Source organism: Triticum aestivum, chromosome 5A, assembly GCF_018294505.1.
Source record: "Triticum aestivum cultivar Chinese Spring chromosome 5A, IWGSC CS RefSeq v2.1, whole genome shotgun sequence".
Classification (NCBI taxonomy): domain Eukaryota; kingdom Viridiplantae; phylum Streptophyta; class Magnoliopsida; order Poales; family Poaceae; genus Triticum; species Triticum aestivum.
Window position 1 is genome coordinate 489,097,452 of NC_057806.1, and position 18,404 is coordinate 489,115,855.

An 18,404-nucleotide genomic window follows, 5' to 3' on the forward strand; every position below is an offset into this window, starting at 1 on the left:
TAGGTGAGGTTGTACCTTTAATTAGTTTCCCTGCATTTTAGTTTCTGTGTTGTTTAGAGGTAATCTCTCTTCGTAAAGCTGATTTAATCCTGCAAACAAATTTGATGAGATGAGTAATTACGGGCCATCATAACAATCCAGAGAGAGAGATAGAAAAATATATGTGTAGAGAGAGAGATCGGAATCAGATCGGGCAATACTTGTTGACATCGCAGATTAGAATCAGATTGAGAGCCCTCGTCCATCCTCCTTGCCATTAGACTATTGGCTCCCGTGGATGTAGAATTTGTTGGAGAACATCAGCGCTCCAGTGAAGGACCAACACCAGAGCTGCGCCATGTGCGATGGCGAGGAGGGCCCTGAGGAAGCTAGAGCACAGGCTATCTGGCGGTTTGCTCTCGGCGGCGAGGCGGGCCGGCCACAGGTGAAAACGGTGCACATGGACGGGGCGGTGGCAGGGTAGGCTTGACGCACTGGTTGTTGCAGCCATGGAGCTTGGATATTGGAGAAGATGCACGAAGCGACGGGCTGTGGGAAAGGAAGTGGTGGAGCCATGGAACTGAAGCGGAGAAGTAATGGGATCCGGCCCGGCGTGTGCTCCTGTCGGACTTCCACTCTTCGGTTACATAAATATCAACGGGCCTCTTCGGTTTTTAGAGAGTAGGTTCACACGATTTTTTTAAGAATGCTGATGTGGTGAGCTGCATGACCAAAATAATTAAGAGAAATTGATTATGTGGCTGCATGTCAAGAGAAATAGATTAGTGGGGATGAACTATTTAGGTATTGGGTATTATAGATAAGCATTGCTGTAGGTCCAAGGTCATTTCATCAAAATTTGAGTGCTCCCACCTTTGACCTTCCAACTTGCAAATACAAAAATTAAATCCATCCAAGACAAGGAAACATAAATCACTACCTGCGTGTCATTTATGTGATCCTCGACATGCTCCACCGCCCGCCCTACAAAGCAAAGGCAAAAGCAAAAGTGCACATTAGCAGCCCGCGGGAAACATGAATTGAGCTGGGAAAAAATCCATAAACAATCGCTGAATCCCAGCGAGGGCCCATAAGCTGCGCAGAGACCTCACGCTCCTCGGCGTCCTGAAGCACTCGAGCGTAAGCCTCGTCATCCTCGTACTCTGCAGGGTCTAGCTCTGGCTCCACATCCTCCACCTCCTCATCATCATCGAACCCCTCCTCCTCGTACTCAGGAGAGCTCGTCCTCGCCTTCATCCTAGCACTTGCCCTCACCCTCAGCCTCGATATCACCGTCCCCATCACCGTCGACGCCACCCGGGTGCTCCTGGTGGTGGACGCGGAGGTGGTGCTCCAGCTCCTCCTCTCCCATAATCGCAGCCCTCACCGCCGGCGGCTTCGTTCATCCGCAGCATCATTAGGGCTTCTCCTGCATCGATCCAAACGGGATGTACATGTTAGTCGCTCCCGCAAAAGAATTAAAATATCGGGATGTCAGTCGCGCGCATCGGAACCCTAGGGACGAGGACGGGACGGCCGGGGCCGCGAGATCTATCAACTTGCCTGCTCCTGGAGGACGCGCGGCGAGGTCGGCGTGGACCTGGCTGAGGGGCGTGAAGGGGCGCCGCGCCGCGCCTCGTCCTCGGCCGCCGCAGCGGCATCGTCTCCCCCTCCGGAAGCGGCGGCCGGCGGCTGCGGGGAAGGTCGGGGCCGTGCCTCTCGCCGCCGCCGCTCCCGTTGGAATACTCCAGGGGAGCGATGGGGCGGGGCGGGGCGGACGGGATTACTCTGGTTAAGCGCAGCCTGGTCGCCGGGATCTGGTAAAACTAAGCAAACGACACGCATAACCCCCATCACCGGCGGGATCTGGTTCGTGTCCGCGGCTGCCTGGGCAAAAGGTGCCGCCGGGCCTTGGCTTGGTCAACTCCACGAAAGCCTGTCGTTGGGCTATTTGGGTGTTTGGCTCTTGTGAAAACTCTTATTTCCGATGAAAACCAGATAGAAATGTCTCAACTACTAAATGTGCTGCTTTGTGTTTCTCATTTTTAGTAGTACTACTATATCCTATGATTGATACAAAGTTCATTTGGCAGATGTTTGAAGCTCGAAAATGGTTTTTTTTTTTGGCGCTATGGGACGCTAAGCTTGCTATATGGTTGCTAATGTGTTATATTGCGTACATTCCTAATTATGTTTGTATATACGGGGTTAAGCGTGCGAACCAAGAACAGCTATTGTCATTCCTCCTTAACGAATTTGCCTCGGATTAGTTTACGTAGAATGCAGGACTGGGAGTTGAAGCGGTATTAATTCTCATGCATGGGGTTGCGACATGCTCTCCTAATTTCCTCCTCCGTGCATTGCATGCGACGGTCCATCTTCCATCTACATGGTAGAGGGGTAAAATTGGATAGTTACGACATAAACGTAATGGATAGTTACGACATAAACGTAAAACATTGTTGCGTTGACCTTCATCATGCAACCACACTGTTGTTGCGCTGACCTTCACCATGCAACCACGCCGGTGTTGCGCTGACCTTCACCATGCCTGCACCAAGCATGCATGCGGCCTTGCCTTCGCCTCCAATGGCTAATCCCATATTTAATATTGACCACCTTATTTTTGCTTTACATTCAACTTGTTCTATTCACGGTTATATGCAAAATATGTTAAGCATGTATATAACATCATTATAATAGCAACTTGATGTTAATTTATTACATTAAGGGGAGTAATTGTTTCTACTTCCTCTGTAAAGAAATATAAGAGCGTTTAGATCATTATTTTAGTGATCTAAATGCGTTTCTACTTCCGTCTCGTCATGTCCGTGATCACATCCAGGACTCCAAACAACCTTCAGTACATCAAATCACATAACTCATAATACATATCGTCATATAATGTTAAGCGTGCGGGCCCTATGGGTTCGAGAACTATGTAGACATGACCGAGACACATCTCCGGTCAATAACCAATAGCGGAACCTGGATTCTCATATTGGTTCCTACATATTCTACGAAGATCTTTATCGGTCAAACCGCACAACAACATACGTTGTTTCCTTTGTCATCGGTATGTTACTTGCCCGAGATTCGATCATCGGTATCATCATACCTAGTTCAATTTCGTTACCAGCAAGTCTCTTTACGCGTTCCACAATGCATCATTGAAAGTGCTAGTTATCGAATAGAGGGGGGTGAATAGGCGATTTTTATGAAAGTCTTCAAAACATGGAAGTTTCGAAGACAAACGATAGAAATGAACCTATTAACATGCAACGGAAGGTAGACTACACTAGGCAAGCCATAGTCAAGTATTCAATGAAGTGAAAGCACAAAGACTAATAGCAGCTAGGCAGTATGGATCAGGATGGAAGATAGTATAAAGCCAATCAGAACAAGCAGTCACACGGTGAAGACAAATAGATAATGCAAACAGGCAATGACTTCACAAGGACCTACTGTAAATAAAGAGATGGGAAAGATAGAACCAGTGGCTTATTGAAGACAATGATTTGTTGGACCAGTTCCAGTTGCTGTGACAACTGTACGTCTGGTTAGGGAGGCTGAGATTTAACTCAGAAGACCGCGTCTTCACCTTATTCCCCTTGAGCTAAGGACACCCAGTCCTCACCCAATCACTTTGGTAAGTCTTCAAGGTAGACTTTCAAACCTTCACAGACTTCGTTCACCGGCGATCCACAATGACTCTTGGATGCTCAGAACATGATGCCTAACCGGCTGGAGGATTCACAATCCTTAAGTGTAACAAGTCTTCAGATCACACAAACAGGAAGACTTCAGTGATGCCTAACACTCTTTGGCTCTGGGTGTTTAGGGCTTTGTCCTCGCAAGGATTTCTCTCTCAAAGGCTTCGAGGTGGGTTACTCTCAGACGATAAAAGTCGTGCACTAACTCTGAGCAGCCAACCAATTTATGGTGTAGGGGGTGGGCTATTTATAGCCACTAGGCAACCCGACCTGATTTGTCCGAAATGACCCTGGGTCACTAAGGAACTGACACCTGTTCCAACGGTCAGATTTCAAACATACGCGGCAACTTTACTTGGGCTGCAAGTAAAGCTGACTCATCCAGCTCTGGATAAGATTTGCTCTCATTGTCTTCGCTCGAAGACATAGGATTTTTGGTTAAGCATCACTTTAGTCATTCTGACTTTGTTCACTGGGACCCCACTTAACAGTACGGTGGTTTCTATGACTCAACAAAGAAGAAAAGGAAACAACGAAACAACTAAGTCTTCGCACTCCATAGTCTTCACGCGATGTCTTCTCATGTCATAGTCTTCAATGTGAATATCTTCACATACCACATTTGTCTTCAATGTCTTCATATATTTTTAGGGGTCATCTCCGGTAGGAAAACCGAGTCAATGAGGGACTACTACCTGTGTTATCCTACAATTCTCACAAACACATTAGTCCCTCAATCAGATTTGTCGTCAATACTCCAAAACCAACTAGGGGTGGCACTAGATGCACTTACAATCATCACGTGACTAACTCATTAATCACATTGCTTGCAAGGCTCATAGTGATGTGCATTACCGAGAGGGCCCAAAGATACCTCTCCGACGATCGGAGTGACAAATCCTAATATCGATCTATGCCAACTCAACAAACACCATCGGAGACACCTGTAGAGCATCTTTATAATCACCCAGTTATGTTGTGACGTTTGATAGCACACAAGGTGTTCCTCCGGTATTCGGGAGTTGCATAATCGCGGTCATAGGAACATGTATAAGTCATGAAGAAAGCAATAGCAATAAACTAAACGATCATAGTGCTAAGCTAACGGATGGGTCTAGTCCATCACATCATTCTCTAATGATGTGATCCCGTTCATCAAATGACAACACATGTCTATGTCTAGGAAACTTAGAAGATCTACTTCAGCACCAAGCAATATCAAACTCTTCCAGGATCGCCGACAGGTTTCATGTGTAACAAAGGCATTCTTGGTGGCAAGATTGCGAATGCGATTGACGTCCACCAAGAGGCTTTGCATCTGATGCTTAAGCCAGTCATGATGCTTATCATGTTTCTGATGTAGAGCGATGAGAAGCTCTCGGTCATTGAGAACACGAGATCGCTTCCGAGGCCTTTGGGCAATGGTACTTGCAGTGGCTTCAGTTTGTGTGTGAGGGGCGCGTGTATTGCCAGCCAAGGGATAAACACGAGAAACGGCCTGAACTCCTTCAATGGGTTGGGTGAAGCTTTGACGATCGACATTATGAAGATAAATTGGCTCCTTTGCAGGCTCTGGGTAAATGGCTTCAACAGACAGATCAACCTCTGGCAAGAATATAAGATGATTGCGCGCAGATGGCTGATAGTTGATAGGAGAGTGAAGCTTGATGAGGCGCATTACCCATGGAGCATAGAACTTCAGACCAAAGATGTCGGAGCCAGATGCAGCCAACTGCCTAATGAAGAAGTCTTGAGCATTGAAGCTGATGCCATTGAAGATATAGAAAACCAAAGTCTTCATTGCTCCTTCAAGCTTCGCTGTAGAGGAATGTCCTTTGACATGCCATAGAGTTCACCTGATGATATGATATATGGTGCGAGGCAGATACTCTAGGTCTTCAACAAAGAATTCCGTTGAATATTCAGCATCGCATGGCAGAGGCTTCATCATGCTCAGCATTTGGCTCATGTTAGGCTCTGGCTTCTAGAAAATGCTCTCCAAAGCATTCTGGTGTTGCTGACAACCTGGTTCATAATATTAGCCAGGAGTGGGCAGGGTTGTGAGCTCAATAATGTCTTGGGCTTTAGCTTCATGATGTACATCGTCCGTCATCCACTCAAGGATCCAAGTCTTCGGATCCCTGTTGTATCCACGAATGTGGAGTGTAGCATAGAATTGAAGCAGAAGTTCCTCATTCCAATGTTCCTTGTCAGTCACAAAGTTGAGCAGACCCGCATCACGGAAGCAGTCAAGGGCTTCTTCAAGGCAAGACAATCCAGCAATGGCTTCACAATCAAGACGCATATGTGGGAAGATGCGCCCCTGATTGTATAAGATGTAATAATAGTAGTTGCGCTGCTGATAACTCCAGAATCGATCTAAGGAGATTCTTGGCCTTGTGTAGGGGTTCTTGTCACTGTCAAAGAATGTGTTGTGTGCCTTGAAGCCATTCAGATTAAACAATCCTGGTGACATTACAATACCTGGAAACCATGGTAGCCTTGGCTTTGGCTTCTGGACCTGAGGCTTGTGCTCCATGTGATAGGCAAATTGAGGTCCGGGAGCAGGCGGAGGAACCAGAATTGGCCAGTGGATGGTAACAAGCTGACCACGATCATATGCTTGCTCGATGGTGTGTGGCCTTGGAGGTGGTACAGGAGCAGAGGCATTGGCTTCAAGCTGCAGATTTGCATCGGGTGCATCATTGGCTTCAGGTGCATTCACCACATTAGCTTCAGGTGCCACATTAGCTTCGGCCATGCCAACGTCATTGGCGTCAGTGTTGGTGTTGGTGGCCGCCTCAGTATTGGTAACCTCCACTTCAGGAGCTGGAGGGTCGGACACATTCTCCTCAAGAACAACTTCAGGGTTGGAAGGGGGTGTAGCAACACTTTCTTCATCTCTTGGTTCTTCTTCTTCATCGTCTGATACAGCCGGAATATCTTCAGCCGCTTTGGCTTCAAATTCAGGGATGTTCGCAGTAGGAGAGGCTTCAGGAAAGACTTCGCGTGAAACAGATTGGCGCTCTTCTCCTTCTGGAACACTTGACAAAGTGACCCGTGGCCTTGTTCCTTTGTGAAGCCTATGAAACGCTGGCGACGCCTGTGGAGATGGAGTTGGTTGGGCCTCAAGGTCTTCATCGTCAATCACTGGAGTGGTGACCTGTGTTGGGGGAGTAACTGGTGTTTCTTCATCACGAGGGGATTCTTGAGGGTGATTGACGGTGTCCTGGACTAGGGGGTACTCACCACGTCATCTCCCAATTTGTTAGATTGGGCCGAGGACCCCCATGGCCGTATACTCATGGGCCAGTTCGGACAGCTGCCGCATACAAGGAAGATTCCACAAGACTTGGCGATCAAGACAAGGACTCCTCCCCACCGGCGTATTTGGCTAGGACTCTTGTTATCCTAGGCCTCTGGTGCATTATATAAACCGAGGCCAGGCTAGTCGATAAATCATATACAACAACAATCATACCATAGGCTAGCTTCTAGGGTTTAGCCTCTACGATCTCGTGGTAGATCAACTCTTGTAATACCAATATCATCAATATCAATCAAGCAGGACGTAGCATTTTACCTCCATCAAGAGGGCCCGAACCTGGGTAAAACATCGTGTCCCCTGCCTCCTGTTACCATCGATCCTAGATGCACAGTTCGGGACCCCCTACCCGAGATCCGTCGGTTTTAACACTGACATTGGTGCTTTCATTGAGAGTTCCGCTGTGTGTTCGACAAAAGGTTGATGGCTCGCCTGCAGATCAACTGCGACTTTGGCATCTTCGTCACCAGCTCGACTGGTCACCTTGGTTTGACCAAGGATTGCGCCCTACCTCCGATTGTCATGTTCGGATGAGGGCCTTTATAAACATCAACTCCGATCTCTATCAAGATCATGGAGGAATCATCCAGGGAGCCCGGAGGCTCAACGTCAACATTGCCCTCGGGCGATAGTGCTGTTTTTCTGGATAGCAAACTTGTGTCCGCCGCCATCGCCTCCTCAAGTGTCTTTTTAACAATCACTTTGGTGGAATTGTGCGGAATTGAGTCTACAACAACCCTGAAAAATTTCGTCGAGTTCCGATGGAGGAATCTCTGGCAATCCACGATATACCGGAGCCCTGTCAAATCTGGACGAGAATCTGGATGAGTTTAGGGTGTGGTGTCCAGCTTCTAGCTCGGACGTCCTTTGGAAGATCCAACCGTTGATCGGCTGCGGAATTCCTATATCTACCACCTCTCAAAATTTCAGCTCGATCCGACCGTCCAAACTCCAAGAACCTTCCGATTAGTGCATCACTTTTCAAATTTGTTTTCTGCGCGAAGACGAATCCGACCCGAGTTCGTCTTTTTTATGAACGGGATTTCGAACATCCCTTTTGAAGGAAGTTTTGTATGGGGTATTGTGTTTTGTTCCCGAACACATCCCACTAAATTTATGATCTTTTAAACATGATCTTCAACATCATGCTGGTGTCAAACCAGTCCGGCAATATTGCTCCACGACTGCCGACCTGCGCTAGACACGTCGTCACTTTGTTGAGCCGAGCTCAACTTCTTCGGATCATCATCTCGGCAAGACGAACAAGAGTCCAGCATCGCGAAGGATAAATCATCACCAACATCGCCGCCCCACGGATTACACGGAGTGGGCATACCGGCATCGCCACACGGTCGCTTCATCAAGCCTGCATCGATCACGTCACGGCCTGCATCGGCAGGGCCGCACTATTGCTTCTTCAAGCTGGTGTCCATCACGCCGACCTACTTCGACTCATCGGCTGACATCGAGGCTTCGACATCTCGGATGGACCGGGGGCTTCACCATCTCTTCATCAACCTACTCCGGACACTTCGACGTCACTAGCCGACCAGCTCCGTCACGTTAGCTGGACCGAGGGCTTTGCCTCGGCGAGCCAACCTTTGCCAGCATTGTCGTGCCGTCATTTTATCGCCCATCAGGCAATGGGTGTGCGGATCAAGTCCCAATTTTGGGAATCACCTTCCTTCGGATTGCTACAACTAATAAACCAGGTGTATTAAATGGTGGCCGCATTAACGACAGTCACATGGTGGTTCAGTCAGTTTTCGTACATAGTCCAGCGAACGCCGCATCCGGAGCTCGGACCGACCTGTGAATTCAGGCTTTGTCACGCCTTCACCGCATCACGCCGACGCCCTGCACCGACATTGACTTCGACGCCAGGCCATATTTCTTTTATTACTCACTTTGCATAAATTATTTATTATGCAACGTTTTTTTAATTATCATTATTACTATTATCTCCGGTTTGCACTATTTTTTGTGCACAGGAAAATGATCCGGGGACTTCGGCGTCACTCTGCCGGTCTGCATTGACCATGCTATGTCACCACTTCGACATGTCTAACTCTCCGCTCCGCCACCTCGGGACCGGCTTGGGGGATGGAACCTTGTCCGGCATCAAGCTCGGACCGTGTCATCAATACCGAACACATTAACCAGCTAAGTCGCTTTCATGCTCAAAGCTTTAATTTCTAACTTGTGTTCGGTTCGACCAAGCATTATACTTTTTTGGAAAAAAGTTGCTTGTAAAAAATTTCCTTGTCCAAACTTTGTTTGTGACGCATAAATTCAAATACCCAATTCAGTTGGGGGCTTCCTTCATGAAGCTTTTCCTCTTGCATATGATTATACTTGTACGGCTTTGTTCCTTGTTCGTGTATTACGCCACAATATGCACCATATTGACTTAAGCGATTTGCAAGCTGGGTTGCCTCGCTCTTGTGTTTACCGCTATGTTCCCGATTGTTCGGCTAGGGAGTAAAGGGAGCACCTCTGCGATTGTCACGATCGGGTCACCCAAGGCGGACCTCAGACTGGGTGAAGCCGAAAGCTAGCGCTCTTATTGTTTTCAATTATGGTCGGCACACAACGGAACTCATGAGTACAAAAAATCTATTGCACAAGTCTCATAATAACAATGAGCACCGAAGAAAGGTATCGGTGGGGGTACTATTTTCTTCGAAGATGCTTCTTACACTTCACAGTAATATAGCATAAGTTCCCTGAGCGTGCTTTGTCTGTTATAGCCTTATGGCCTGATTGCCTGGTTATTGGAAACACTGTCGATATTCTCGACAGATGGAGTACATAACACTTTTCGGTCCTTGACCGAAGAGGGAGAAGCCGACGGTCGGTTAAGACGCGTTTAAAGTTTGGTTGAACATAGATATGATATAAGTACTTCGGCAATCATTCTTTTACCCAAGTCACTTGAGGGCTCTTAAATTTATTTGAGCCGTTTTATAATAAGTGTTCTTCTTCTTAGTCGTTGCAAAGTTTTATTATTATTATTATTATTATTATTATTATTATTATTTATCACTCCTTTTTTCGACACGAGTGTGTGGTCACTAGCCGGGGAGTCTAATTTCTCACTCAAAGCCGCTAGAGTTTAGTTTGCTAAGTTGGCCTAACGAGAAGTACTCCGCCTTCGAGATAGGAGGTTGAAGCCGTAGGCTGACCCACTTGAAGTCTTGAGATAGGATGTATCATGTTAAAGCACGACAAAAGCACTTTTTTTCTAAGGCCAATTTTCGGATTGGCACCGAACACTTGATCTTGTTCGGACATCAAGTTTTTACTGACGTTTTTTGGTTTTCCAAGCTTGTGGCACTTTTAAGCTATTTGTGTGTTTTCAGCACAAGTCTCGCAGTGCAATGCTGGACACCTTTAGAGATTCGGCAAAAACATTCTCGAATATTGCTATATATGCATCGGTTTCGAATTGTGTCTTCGGTCAATAGTTGGGTTGCCCGGCTCCTGCTCTTGCCTCCTACGTTCCGCTTTGTTCGGCTAGGTGTGCAAAGGGAGAACCACTGCGATTGTGCTTCCAGCTCACATGGTTAAGCACCTCAGTGGAGAAAGCCGAAAACTGACTATCACAATAAGCGTAAATTGGTCAGCGATCCGATGACGGTGTTAAATGACGAGCCATTCATAACAATGGCTGAAGTGTTTACGGCTTGACCTCGACTGTCGCCGAACACTACCGGGGGCTATTAACTGGCCTCCCAAACTAAATCCTCGATATTTTTCTCTTACATTGGAGCTGTGGTTTCATGATCATGCTTAGCATGACAACCCAAAGAAAGGAACCGATAGCGGGACTATTTTCTTTGGAAGACATTTCTTCTGTTAAATAGTAATATAACATATCTCTCTGCGTACCTTTGTTTATAAAACCGTATGGCCAGATTGCCTTGTTTGTTGTAAGTCTTTGCCCTCATAAAGACTTTATAAAGTAGGACAAACACTCCTCGGCTATTGGCCGAGGAGGTGGAAGCCGATGGTCGGTCAACAAAGTTTTGTACAATGCGGATCCGAGCATTAATGACGTAAAGTACTTGGATACATAGAGTCATTACACATAATTTGTGATTTTACTATGGATATCAATACTTAATTCGGCCACCCGTGCCCGCATTAAGGCTCAGGGGCTACTGGGCTTCAGGCTTATTATTTACAAATATTAAAGGGGCACATCGATCCCCTGATCTGGTGTTGCCACCCGACCAGTGTCTCGGGGGCTACTACATTGCCTGTCCAATGCAGAAATTTTTAAGTGTAATACAGTTTCCGAGGAGATTTTGATCCTTAGGTTGGTCGGTCGCACCCAACCTAAGTCTCGAGGATTGAGCATGCCGCCTTTTGTGTCCTGAAGTATTCTGTCGAGCTAGGACTTGATCCTCAGACCAATTTTGCAAATCAACCTAAGTCTCAATGGCTACTGGGATCAGCGGTCTTATGTCATCCTTCATGTGCATCTCGGGTTTTAGACCGATTCCCACCTTGAGGGCTACTGGCTATATATCTCGGCAGAGAATAAATTGCACCAATCAGAAATATTGACAAAAATCGGCCCACATTCGGGGTGGTGCACCACCTCGGAAGCAGTCTGGCATAAAGCTCGGGCGCTAGTGGCTGGCTCCATAGAGGGCATTTCCGGCATTAAGCTCGGCTAAACTCCTTCAAACTTCTTTGAACCAAGGTGATTTATGACACCTCGGATACAGTCCGGCGTTGGAGCTCGGATACAGTCCGGTGTTGGAGCTCGGATACATAGTCCGGCGTTGGAGCTCGGATACATTCTGGCGTTAGAGCTGGGAAGCGGTCCGGCGTTGGTGCTCGGCTGCAAAAGATACCTCGAATGCAGTCCGGCGTTGGAGCTCGGACGCAAGAGGACGCTGCCGCCCGGGAACAATTTCAAACCCGAGGTGTGGCATAAAAATAACAAGGCATTGATAAAGGCCGGAAACTTAAAGGGGCTCCTCGGTTACCCAACGTGTAAACTCGTCGAATGCATTTTGGCGATCCTCAAGATCGAAGATGAGAAGATTTGTTAAACCAGTTTTCAAGACCGACGACTGAAGATGAAGAATGGTTCGGAAGAATCGAGGAGCGTCCCTAACTTGAAGACCGGTTCAGGGGGCCCGACGACTGAAGATGAAGAATGGTTCGGAAGAATCGAGGAGCGTCCCTAACTTGAAGACCGGTTCAGGGGGCTACTGGCGGTGTCCTGGACTAAGGGGTACTCACCACGTCATCTCCCGATCTGTTAGATTGGGCCGAGGACCCCCATGGCCGTATACTCATGGGCCAATTCGGACAGCTACCGCATACAAGGAAGATTCCACAAGACTTGGCGATCAAGATAAGGACTCCTCCCCACCAGCGTATTCGGCTAGGACTCTTGTTATCCTAGGCCTCTGGTGCATTATGTAAACCGAGGCCAGGCTAGTCGATAAATCATATACAACAACAATCATACCATAGGCTAGCTTCTAGGGTTTAGCCTCTACGATCTCGTGGTAGATCAACTCTTGTAATACCCATATCATCAATATCAATCAAGCAGGACGTAGGGTTTTACCTCCATCAAGAGGGCCCGAACCTGGGTAAAACATCATGTCCCCTGCCTCCTGTTACCATCGATCCTAGACGCATAGTTTGGGACCCCCTACCCGAGATCTGCCGGTTTTGACACCGACAGTGATCAGCCCATGAGTCATCCTGAGCAATTGGCGTCAATGGACGACCAATGCTGATGAGTTCGCTATTCATGAGAACAGGCGATGATACCAAACTGTGCTCGATCTGAGGAAGGACTTCATCATCTTCAACATTGTCTTGATGACCAATGTCTTCAGCCGCGGTGGGGTCAACATCTAGAATGTCTTCAGCTTCAGGAGCCTTTGTGGAAGCAGGCTCAGGAACTACCAAACGACGTTCTTGGTGTGCAGAGGGAGGACGAGCAACGGAAATTGGTTCGACAACAAGGGGCTCTGTGGAAGCAGCCCAGTCTCTCTTCTTTGTCTTTATCTTCTTGGTTGGTGCAGCATCATCAGTGGTGGCTTTGGTCTTGCGCTTTCTGGCTTCGGCTTCAACTGCCCTAGTTTTCTTGAGCTCCGAAGCCACTATGGGGACTTTAGGCTTCGAGCCTGTCATACTGGCCGGGAAGACAATGCGAAGTTCTTCCTTCCTTGATGCTTCTGGTTGGGCCACAGTTGGCTTCTTCTTCTTCTTGGCAGCCATTCTGGGGTCGATGCCTAGTCGCCCCAAAGCCTTGCGCTTTTCAGCTTCATTGTAGCCTTGAACACATTTGGCGGCGAGATTCTTCATGCGCTCATGAGAACCTCTTGCTTCTTCACGTTTCTTGTGAAACGCCTCCTTGAGCTCATGCAGCATGACCTTGAAGTTTTGAATGTCTTCAACATTGAGTTTGGCCATGTGCTTCTTGAACTGAGCCTTTTCATAGTCAATCTTGTGCTTCAGCTCAACAATCTTCTGTGCAAGAGCCAGCTCAGGAGCAATGGCTCCATGGAAAGAGACGCCGAGGCCAATCGGGAGCTGAAGATCATCAAAACTGAGGTCTGGGCTGTCAAACCACTCATCAATGAACTTGTACAGGATCTCCACATCAAAGAGGGGAAGATCATTGAAGATTTCCGCCTCTTTCTTGCTCTTTATCAATTGCTCAAGAGCGTCATCGCCAAGATCGTCGTCGCTAGACAGATCAATGGCTTCGTTCTCGTTCCTCAGAACAGCAGTAGGGGTCAGAACAGGACTGGAGGAGTGCACGGGCTTCTTCTTTTTCTTCTCAGTCTTGGAGATGCGGGAGAGATCTTTAGACTGCGCACTTGGTGTAGGAGGAGCAGTGGCCAAGGGCTTCATGCGTGACACTTTTGGTGGAGTCGAAAGCTTCGAAGCCTTAGGTTTCTTCTGCTTCTTCGGCTTTGGTGGTGCAGGCACTTTGTCAGAGTCAGCGTCGTCTACAGGTTGATCCACGTCTGCCCCTTGAACCATTATATGAGTGATGAGACCTTCTAAGTTGTAGAAGGGCCCAACAAGATTGGGTTCAGCTTCGCGTGTGCCATCGACACGTGGCGCAGAGGGGCCTGGGTTGAAGTCTAATCCCAAAGACTTCTTGTTTTCCTTGGCCGAGTTCTTTGCAAATTGATAGTTGCGCTTGAACAGATTGTCATCTCGACACCATAGCAATGACGATGGGTCGGCATCAGTAGGCTGTGGCCCTCGGACCATGCAAGGGTAGAATCCTTGAGCAATGGCTTCAGTTCTGGTCTTGGGTTGAAGATTTTTATAGAGAATATCTCCCCAAGGATGCGTGATAGCATTCTTCTCAGCATACTCCTTGGTGACGAATTTGTACTTGAACCATTGCTCGGCCCAATATATTTGAATCCATTGGATTCGTGTCTTGTGCTGACCATAGCTTTCTTTGGGGTCAGTTTTCTATAGTTCATAGAGATCTTTGGGCAGATCCATTGATGTACCCCCATGGCGCTGTCTGCCACCCTTCCTTGCTGATTTCTCTATTGCCATGAAGTTTAGACTGAAAGGCTTCAACACTGTCAAAGTCTTTCGTCTGCTGGTCAGACAGGAACTGGCTTCGGGAGAATTTATGTGATGCTGTAAGAACTCTGCAAATGAATGCAGACTATGAGAACCAAGGGATTCTCCCATGGACATGTACCTGTGACAGCATTAGAGATGCGAGGGAAGGGGAAGAGGTCATATGCATTCTTAGAAGATTTTGAAGATAAATCAGTTTAGAAGACATTGATCTCATAGTGCGAAGACATTCACTCATATGTAGAGAGTTGGTTCCAGATTTGTACGAATCCATGAATAAGTACAAATGAGGAATCTAACTACTTTGTGAAGCATAAGTGAATATACTAGGCATGTTATGAGATGCAGAACAAGATAGATCCAACTTTGTAGGAGCAGAAACCACTTGTGGTTGAAAAGGATGAATCTATCGGATCAAAAAGGACAGTAAAAAGATTTTTTATTTATCACTCGAGGAACTGCTAGACGGAGTAGGATATGAGGCCGAGCAGTTCGATCTTCCGTGCCCTAACTTGGCGACGGAGGACACCTACGGCGACGACAGAGAAGAGATGTCCGCGGCCGGCGTGAGGACGGAGTCGGTGAGGTCGTGGCAGCTAAGCGCTTCGTCGCCGATGTCGTCGAGGGCTAGCGGTGGCGCTAGGGTTTGTGCGAGAAGGAGAAGTGGAAGAAGAGATAATGACCGGGGTGAGGCGTGTATTTATAAGGACAGGGACGACATAGCGTTATTACACAGGTGCCCCTGGCGGTTCACATCTGAAGGACACGTGGCGATCATGCAACACATCGGAGGTTGTTCCATGTTCCCACGTACGCCTGGATTGTCGGGTGGTCGTTCCCGCTTCTCCGGGTTTCAGGCAAAAAGGATTGAGCATTTTAAAACAGATTTAATGATTGTCACTGTATCTTCTGCCGACAAGGACGCAGCGAAGACATTCGACTGTTTCAATAGAATGCATATGATTTGGATAGATAGATTTGAGACGGGAGCATAGATAGGTTAGGATCCGATCACATTCACTTAGTTCAAAAGATTCAACTAGAAGACATAGCTATAAGTGAATGCTGTAGAGGATAGAAAGCAAATATATGAATATATCCGAATAAGACCAAATCAACATAGTGAAGATAAACATGAAGCCATGTTAATATTGAAGACAAACCAAATGCGAAGACTTTGCAAATGTAACGCCAACAGAAAATACTCCAAAAAAAAGTTTGGTGGTGGCGTTACCCACCGTATAGGAAGTATTAGACCCAGACACGACGCACAATTATCGTGGCGCTCTGAAGTCAAATTCCGCGTTAATGTATTCAAACTTAGAGTGTAAGTCTTCATTAGTTGAAGATATACATTACTTCGTGTGTTGCACATCTAAGTCATCAACATGCATAAGTGTTAGGATGTGTGCATGATCACATGACATTTGAGGATTCCAAGATATTTAGCTCACACCACAACTTGCAAAACCTTTTCTCATCCAAGGGCTTTGTGAAGATATCTGCCAGTTGCTCTTCAGTGTTGACGTGAATGATATCAATATCTTCCTTCATGACATGATCTCTGAGAAAGTCATGACGGATCGGAATGTGCTTTGTCTTCGAGTGCTGAACTAGGTTGTTGGCAATCTTGATGGCGCTTTCATTGTCGCAGTAGAGTGGCACTTGCTTCAAATGAATGCCATAGTCTTTGAGTGTTTGCTTCATCCAGAGAAGCTGAGCGCAGCAAGATCCAGCAGCAATGTATTCAGATTCAGCAGTGGAGAGAGATACATAGTTCTTCTTCTTTGAAGACCAACACACAAGTGATCGTCCCAAAAAGTGACATGTGCCTGATGTAGACTTGCGATCCACCTTGTCACCAGCATAATCAGCATCCGAGAATCCAACTAGATCAAACTCTGAGCCCTTTGGATACCATAATCCTAGTGTTGGGGTGTAAGCCAAATATCGAAGAATTCGCTTCAGAGCTAAGTGATGCGATTCCTTTGGTGCCGCTTGGAATCGGGCACACATGCAAACACTAAGCATGATATCTGGCCTAGATGCACATAAATAAAGCAAAGAACCAATCATGGAGCGGTATACCTTTTGATCGAACTCTTTACCATTGGCGTCAGGATCCAGATGACTCTTGGTAGGCATTGGCGTCGTATAACCTTTGCAGTCTTGCATTCCAAACTTCTTCGGGCAATCTTTGAGGTATTTCTCTTGATATATGAAGATGTCGTTGCGTTGCTGCCGTATTTGAAGACCAAGGAAGAACTTCAGCTCACCCATCATGGACATCTGATATTGCTCTTGCATCATGTATGCAAACTCATCACTGTATTTCTGATTAGTGCAGCCGAAGATAATGTCATCCACATATATTTGGCACACAAACAGTTCACCATCATATGTCTTCTTGAAGAGTGTGGGATCCAGGGAACTAGGTTTGACATCTTTTCTCTTCAGGAAGTCTTTGAGTGTGTCATACCAAGCACGAGGGGCTTGTTTGAGGCCATGCAGTGCCTTGTTGAGCTTCTAAACCATGTCAGGATGTTTTGGATCTTGAAAACCAGGCGGTTGTGCAACCTACACTTCTTCTTCAATCTTGCCATTGAGGAAGGCACTCTTCACATCCATTTGATACAGAAGGATGTTATGATGATTTGCATAGGCTAGCAGTATGCGTATGGCTTCAAGCCTAGCCACTGGAGCAAATGTTTCATCGAAGTCAATTCCTTCAACTTGAGTGTATCCTTGAGCAACGAGACGAGCCTTGTTTCTGACAACTTGACCATGCTCATCTTGCTTGTTGCCATATATCCATTTAGTGCCTATGATATTGTGTTTACGAGGATCAGGACGCTTGACCAGTTCCCATACGTTATTCAGCTCAAACTATTGAAGCTCTTCTTGCATAGCTTGAATCCATTCAGGTTCCATGAAGGCTTCATCAACTTTCTTGGGTTCAGATATTGAGACAAATGCAAAGTGCCCACAGAAATTTGCTAGTTGTGTTGCCCTTGAACGAGTGAGTGGACCAGGTGCATTGATGCTATCGATTATCTTCTCAATCTGTACTTCATTTGCAACACAAGGATGAACTGGACGAAGATTTTGCTCTTGCTGATCATTGTCATCGTTTGAAGGATTGTCTTCAGGCTGAGCATTGTCTTCAGGTTGATCAGGTGCAGAGATGATAAGTTCCTCTTCAGGCTGTACTTCAGACGGTATGATTTCTCCAGTTCCCATAAGCTTGATGGATTGACTGGGTGGAATTTCATCTAGCACATTTGGCAGGTGCTCTCTTTGCGAGCCGTTAGTCTCATCGAACCGCACATCCATAGTTTCAACCATTTTATAGTGAAAGAGGTTGAAGACTCTGTAGGAGTGCGAATCCTTTCCGTAACCAAGCATAAAACCTTCATGTGCTTTCGGTGCAAATTTTGAAGTGTGATGTGGATCCTTGATCCAGCACCTGGCACCAAATACTCTGAAGTAACTGACATTTGGCTTCTTACCAGTGAGGACTTCATAGGATGTTTTCTTCAGAAGCTTGTGAAGATAAACACGGTTGATGACATGGAATGCAGTATCAATAGCTTCAGGCCAGAACTTTCTTGGTGTCTTATATTCATTGAGCATCGTCCGAGCCATCTCAATGAGTGGTCTGTTCTTGCATTCCACGATGCCATTCTGCTGCGGCATGTATGGAGCTGAGAACTCATGAGTGATGCCCAATGTATCAAGATAAGTGTCGAGGCCGATGTTCTTGAATTCAGTGCCATTGTCACTTCTGATGTGCT

General features: G+C 46.8%; 1 protein-coding gene across 1 annotated transcript in view; it reads right to left on the reverse strand.

The window, feature by feature from the left end:
* Nucleotides 1-1,406, reverse strand: part of LOC123104267 (E3 ubiquitin ligase BIG BROTHER-related) — a gene marked incomplete in the record, with an annotated part of 4,931 nt that extends 3,525 nt beyond the window's left edge. Inside the window, 1 exon segment of the mRNA XM_044526051.1 lies at nucleotides 1,105-1,406. Coding sequence (XP_044381986.1) covers nucleotides 1,105-1,133 — 29 coding nt within the window.
* Between the last annotated feature and the right edge of the window lie 16,998 nt (nucleotides 1,407-18,404).